The following is a 6,484-nucleotide window of genomic DNA, read 5'->3' on the forward strand; positions in this document are numbered from 1 at the left end:
TCCTGATTGTGTTCTTGGTGTAGCTGAAAGAGTGGACACAACACTAGGTGAATGGACCGGGAAAGTCGACTTCACGATAGTACGGATTGATGACTATGAAGCTGTATTAGGGATGGAATTCTTGAAACAATTTGATGCTATGATTGTTCCACATTTGAAGAAGTTGTACATTTACGATGGAAGGGAAGATGTACCCATTGGTGTACACCAACCATTTGTGTGACAAATCCTGATTGTAAACTAGCAGTGATGCAGATGGAAGATATGAGTAAGCGGTTGTCTACTGTTGAGGCAAAGCTTACCGAGCAGTCATTGGTCATCAGGACACTATCTGATAGTATCTTGGATTTTCAAGAAGGCTAGAAGTGGTTGAGGATGATGATGATGATAAGGAGGCTTATGTGAAGCCGAATGTCCGAGAGGAGGATCGGGTCACTTATCTACAAAGGATGGAGATAGAGAATCCTGACAAATGGATTGAGCTTATTAGTGAGGGTGAGCCTTCAGGATCTACTCCATCTACATCTTCTTAGGTGACATAGAAGATGGGGCTCATTATTAGCTGCTCATGGAAGTGAGTCCTTAAAATAGGTTGAGCAGGTGTGACAGATGGTGCAGGGATGGTTTGGCATTAATCATCATGACATGCTGCAGATGGGATGGAGTTTCTATCGACCTGAGCATGGGTGAGATTCTTGGTGAGTCCGGGATGTGGCAGAATCCGAGATAGACTGGTGAAGGCATAAGGATGTTCACTCTCATGGCTTGAGCGTGACAGTTGGATTAGCTACCCAACTAGTTCAAACATGGGGTCCGGAAGTGCATGAAGAGATTTTGGCATCAGGCAGGCAAGGAGGACAGTTCACAGGATGGGACGACACATGATGGAGATGGAAGTTCTACATATGTTGCAGGGATGTTTGCAGTATGTGGAGGAGTTGATATCATGGACCAAGGATGAGACAGTTGTTGATGTTGATCTTGGTGGATGGCTACCAGGATGGGATGTTGTCGAGGACAACAACGATTTCAGGTGGAGGAGGATGTAAGGACTTGCGGTCCTTGGCACACCCACCGGCACAATGTGCGAAGGCTTGTTGGCAAATGAGCGACTTGGACAAAGAAATGCGATCTCTTGACTTAATGTGCCTGGAGACATATGTGATAATGTGCACGAAGGGAAGGTGAGTGAGAGTTTATATGGCTTGCGGAGCATGTAACCATACCCATGGGCCGACCTACACTTGTAACGCATTTGAACGAAGGCCGACTATGTTGGAGGGCGAACTTGCGATGGAAGTGTAGGGCGTTGGCAAGTCGGCTTGGGTAGCTCGACTTGCCCAATGCACCTTACATATATGCGATGAGTTTGGAGCGAAGAACACACAATTCAAACTTGGTCATTCAAGCAATGTGAGGGAGAAGCGCATGGTAACAAGGAAAAAGTGCGAAGGGTGGAGCAGGTCATAGGAAAAGGCGCAGGTCGTAATGCACCCACTCTTGGGCAAGCATACATGGTAGACATCACACATGGTTGAAGGCGCGAGTGAAGGCGCCGGTGTTCGTGTAGAGCATGGGTGAAGGCGTCGGGCGCCTGGTTGACACGGGTATCTTGGGTGGCTCGGGTGAGCGCCCGCCCGTCGTGCAAGGCTAAACGCGGAGGTGGAAAAGGGGACTCAGGTGAGGTCGCCCGCCTGCCGTGTGGAAGTAAACAAAGGGTGACTTGGGTGAGGTCGCCCACCCAGTGAAACAAGGTTCAGTTGAGAAGTGCGGTTGGCAGCTCGTGTGAGGGCATGCCCGCCCAGCTTGGGCAAGGAACTTTGGTTGGCACACGAAGGTGTGACAAGTTATAATTTTTGCTAAGTATGAAACCTAGTGTTTCCCAAGTATACTTGTAAAGCTTTGTAACATTGAAAGATTGTATAATATATTGTATTCGGGCAGACTCATTGTTCAGGGAGTTGCCCCTCCCTTTATAATGTGCAATTGTGTTCTCTTGTATAATTGCTAGTGATAATGAATATGTATGGGTGTTCATTGTTATAAAGGAAACATAATAATTACTTGGTTGAGAAACACAAACTAAGTAGGAAATGTGGTTAGGCGTAGTCCACGAACATAAGTATTGGTGAAAAGAAAGTGTTCAGTGGTGCCGCACCTCGCCAAGAGCGGTTGAAAGACTACCGCCGGCCTAGGGGCGTGACAGAGGGGATCATGATCATATAACACATAGACGAGGTATATAAGTTATTGTCTTTTTTTTTTGTATTTTTGAAAGATAGCTTATATGATCTTTTGAATGCATAGAGATGCATGTAAAAAATGTAATTTCTATTTTAAACGATGAAAATTGTGATTTTTTTTTTTTTTAAATATATATATATATATATATATATATAATTTTATTTTAAATTACTACTCATATTATTATTAATTATAAAAAAAATAATATATAAATTAAATAGGCACATATATAGATAGAGTAGCATAATTGGCCTTCTTTAAAAAAAATTAATTTGTAAACAAATTTTATTATAATATTATAAATTAATACTGTTACTTATTAATAATGGAAAAAACTGTAACTCATATTTATATGAAATTTTTTTAATTAAATAATTTAATTACTAAAATTAAAATTAAAATCATATTATCTATTTAATAATAATTAATAATTTATTTTTGAAAAGTATACGATCAAATTAAATTGAAATACTAAAATCTTATTTTAATTCATGAAAAAAAGATGCTTCGATTCATGAAATAAACGAATATCTTGTATTAGTAAGACAATTGAATTGCTTATAAACAACGATACATATTCTTGAATTCAAAACAAGAAACATAATTTTGAATTTAAAATAGAAAATATATAATAAATATAGCTGCGAGATCAGTCATTACTTTTTACCCGAAATATGCATCCATAACATATCAAATATGTAAATTTGACCGCGTAGACAATCACGGACACTCCATAGACTTTCACCAAGTAGCAATTCTCTATTGCACAGTAATCACTGATCATTAATTTATTAAAAACGCGTAATTTCCCCTTGGGTAATGTAATACGCGGAGAGAAGTCCAACAATAAACTCTGGATAATATAATGCGATAAAGCGTTTGCAGATTTTCACCTCGGCTCTAGGATGCCTGACGAAGGATCGGCAGCTGCAGAGTGGATATCGGATGGTGTACTAGAAGTTGCTGTACTGCCTGAGGCTTTATGAGGGGCAGGTACGCCCAGGCTATGCAGATCTATGAAAGGAGGGCTTGTGGGGGAAGAAAGATGTTCTTTCTCAGAGGTCAGCATCGACACCACACGAGACATTGAAGGCCTCAACGCTGGAGCTGCTTGTGCGCAGAGAAGACCAATCTTAATGACCCTAATCCCTTCCTCCCAGGAATAACTACCCTCCAATGTGGGGTCCATTACTTCCAAAGCTCTCTCTGCGTTATACAGTTTCCATGTCTGGGTAATTGACCAATATCAACCAAGCATACAGCTTTAGTTACCAAGGAATCACAATTACAACAACAATTTCGAAAATATCTACTTCAAATATGAGATCCACAATAGCCATACCCGTTCGATGAGAAACTCCGTGTCTTGAGCTGAACTCTGATTCTTTCTTCCGCTCATAATTTCAAGTACAAGCACTCCAAAGCTGAATACATCTGCTTTCTCTGTTAGTTGTCCGCGATACGCGTAGTTGTCCGCCATACGCGTACTCAGGCGCCACCTAACGGCTGCACAATAGTGTGTAGAATGAAATCTCCTTATCTTATCACTATGAAAATGATATGAACTATATTGAAGAAAGAATACTTACAAATAAGTTCCGGATTCGGTATAGTCGCGGACAAGCTAATTTCTCCTTCGTGTCCTGCTGAAAATAGTTACAAAGTCTTTAATTACCTTGCGAAAAAGAAATAGGAAAGCGGTTCATAATATGCAAGATAGCGGTCATTGAATCGTAGAAATTTCAAAACCTCTCATTTGAGAAATACGTTTCCAAATTTTCCTTCGAGAGGAAATAATCAGCTTGCAAAGGGATATGGCTGCAACTAATCCAAACGTAGTGGCTGCCACTCCCAGAGTTACACAAAGCACGTTAGATCTCTTTTCTTCTGCAAATTTGCACAAGAAATCTCAGATAATTCGCACCAAATCTCAGAAATCTCACAAATCACCAACGAAATCTTTACAAAACCCCCAGAATATTCCTGAAAATTATAAACTATGTGAAAGAAGATACTTGATACTGGAGGGCTTTCTGTCGGCGAGGGCAATGGCGACGGCGATGGCAACGGCGAGATAATCGAACGATTGAAAAATGGATAAACCTCAGAATGCAAGTAGCAGTTCACAGATCCGAATTGCCCAAGAGCTCCAGCTGAGCAATGGGAATATATCCGTGACAAGGCAAAGCGTAGACACGCTTCGCAGTCTTCTGTAGACAGATCTCTCCAACACTGCGGCAAGCTGTAGATGTGCTTTGTCGAATTATAAGGCACAAAGTCTTGCTCCGCAGCAAAAAGATTGGGAGCCTTCGCCGCTTTATACAGAACCTTTTGGAGCATCGCCGTAATAGTAATTGTGAATTCTGGCTGACTGTTTTCCCCAAGATTGCACATAAGAAAGTTTTCTGCGCTCTCACTAAAATTGTTGGAAAAACTATGATTGTCGTAACGTAATAAGCAGGCATCTAGTATAATGGACGCAGAAGTTTTGTTGCATTCTCCAACAATACGAGTGCCGATACGAGTGCCGGATATAATCGCGGCTTTTGCAGTGGCTACGCACTGTTTGCAATCGGAGGAGTTTAGATCTCCCCTGCATTGGGCAAACCCGTAAACCGTACTGTGGCTGTTTTGCCCGTAATCATGACTAGATGTATTGAATCCACTGGTAGAAACGTTCCCCACCAGTGAATCCAGAACCTGGTTTAGATTACTCTGAAAAGCGCTACCGTTGGTATATTCGCTATTCTCACAAAACCGTATAATGGGAATATTGAACGATCAGCTGAGAGGGGCATAAGGATAGACAAACTTACGATAAGGAAGAGGCTGCTAATTAACTCTTTCATCTTCATCGCCATTGTCCACGGGTTCCTCTATTCTAATTAGATGAGTGGAGGTGGTTCGGCAATGGCGTTGGCAAGTTCAGGTTATAGCATTCGTCTTCAGTCTCGTCTTCCATGATCCCTTCAAGGTCGTCACCTGGTTTTCGTCGAAATGGCTCTGTTGACGAAAGCCAGTCATCGCAAGGTCGTCGCATCATGCATGTGGCTTCCCTATAATTCCGACGACCGCGGCAAGAAATTAAGAGAACGAGAGGTTATTATCTGTACTATAATAACTAGACTGAACTAGCGGTAGCCCGATACCCTTTCACACAGCCCATTGAAACCACAAAATATATTCTAGTCTCCACGAAGTTTGTGATCTATAATTAACAATCGCCTCGAATCTTACTTTAACAAGTTTCGTGCCTTGACTCGAGTTTGAGGATGGTTGTTTTTTTGGTTTTTTTTTTTCCTAAGAGGGAAAAAGCCTAATTTTATTTAATATATAAAATTATAGGACTAAAAAACGTATTCAAGTATGACGATTCACTGGGATCCGTCTTAAAAATTATTACATATATTTTCTTTCACTAAAGTATGCTAAACAATAGTACAAAATATTAAAAGAGACTCAAAACAAAAATATTAAAAGAGACTCAAAACAAAGCATGCTAAACAATAGTACAAAATATTAAAAGAGATCCAAAACATTATTGTTATATAAAATAAGTAAAAATGTAGAGAGAAATAAAAAAAATTCACAAAAATGTTAATGAAGTATGTGAGCCAAAAAAAAAAGATCGTCAAAACTTATCCACTCTATCAATTAATAGTCTATAATAAAATTCATAGAGTTAATCATTTTGATGTTCTTTAATCATCAGGTCCAAAAATCTAGTAGCATGCTTTCTTTAGAAAGACCATATGGTTGACTCTTGAGTTTTCTAGAAACGTGAAGCACTAAAAATGAGTAAAAGTATTTTTTTAGCTTTGATATTTCTTCCCAAGGCAATAGTCTCATGTTGCGATATTTGTAAGTTATTTTGACCCAATTTATAACCAGTATAGAGTCTCTAAAGATGTGTAAATGATCCACTCCTTTCTCAATTGCAAATATAAGCAACAATTTTAAAGATAAGAGTTTTGCATGGTTGTGTGACTCTGCTCCCAAGCCCATTTTTAGAGAGAAAGAATGAGTTTCTGAAAAATGAAGTACAAATCCTCCACCATGGTGTCCTTGTGAAGCCCGGTCAAATAATGCCCAAGGATGTGCTCTATCAATGACTACTGGATTGAGAATTTTATTATTATTGTCCTTTTGGTCCTTTTGGAGAAGGTCATAAATAGATAAGACATGTGTCGTAGAAAACTTAATAGGAATGAGACAATCTTCAATGTTAACTCTATTTCTT

At 39.7% G+C, this 6,484-nt stretch overlaps 1 protein-coding gene across 1 annotated transcript; it reads right to left on the bottom strand.

Moving 5' to 3' along the window:
- Positions 1-3,133: 3,133 nt before the first annotated feature.
- LOC149240641 (cysteine-rich receptor-like protein kinase 42) lies at positions 3,134-5,105 on the bottom strand. Its single transcript, XM_089370251.1, has 6 exons — positions 5,061-5,105; positions 4,260-4,959; positions 3,994-4,131; positions 3,834-3,887; positions 3,587-3,750; positions 3,134-3,472 (listed from the first exon to the last, which is right to left on the bottom strand). Exons 1-6 carry the CDS (start codon positions 5,103-5,105, stop codon positions 3,134-3,136), a joined length of 1,440 nt encoding a protein of 479 aa, XP_089226377.1.
- Positions 5,106-6,484: the final 1,379 nt, after the last annotated feature.

Source organism: Pinus tabuliformis, chromosome 8 (assembly GCF_031772625.1).
Source record: "Pinus tabuliformis cultivar Carrire ecotype Pingquan chromosome 8, CPIR1, whole genome shotgun sequence".
NCBI classification, from domain to species: Eukaryota; Viridiplantae; Streptophyta; class Pinopsida; order Pinales; family Pinaceae; genus Pinus; species Pinus tabuliformis.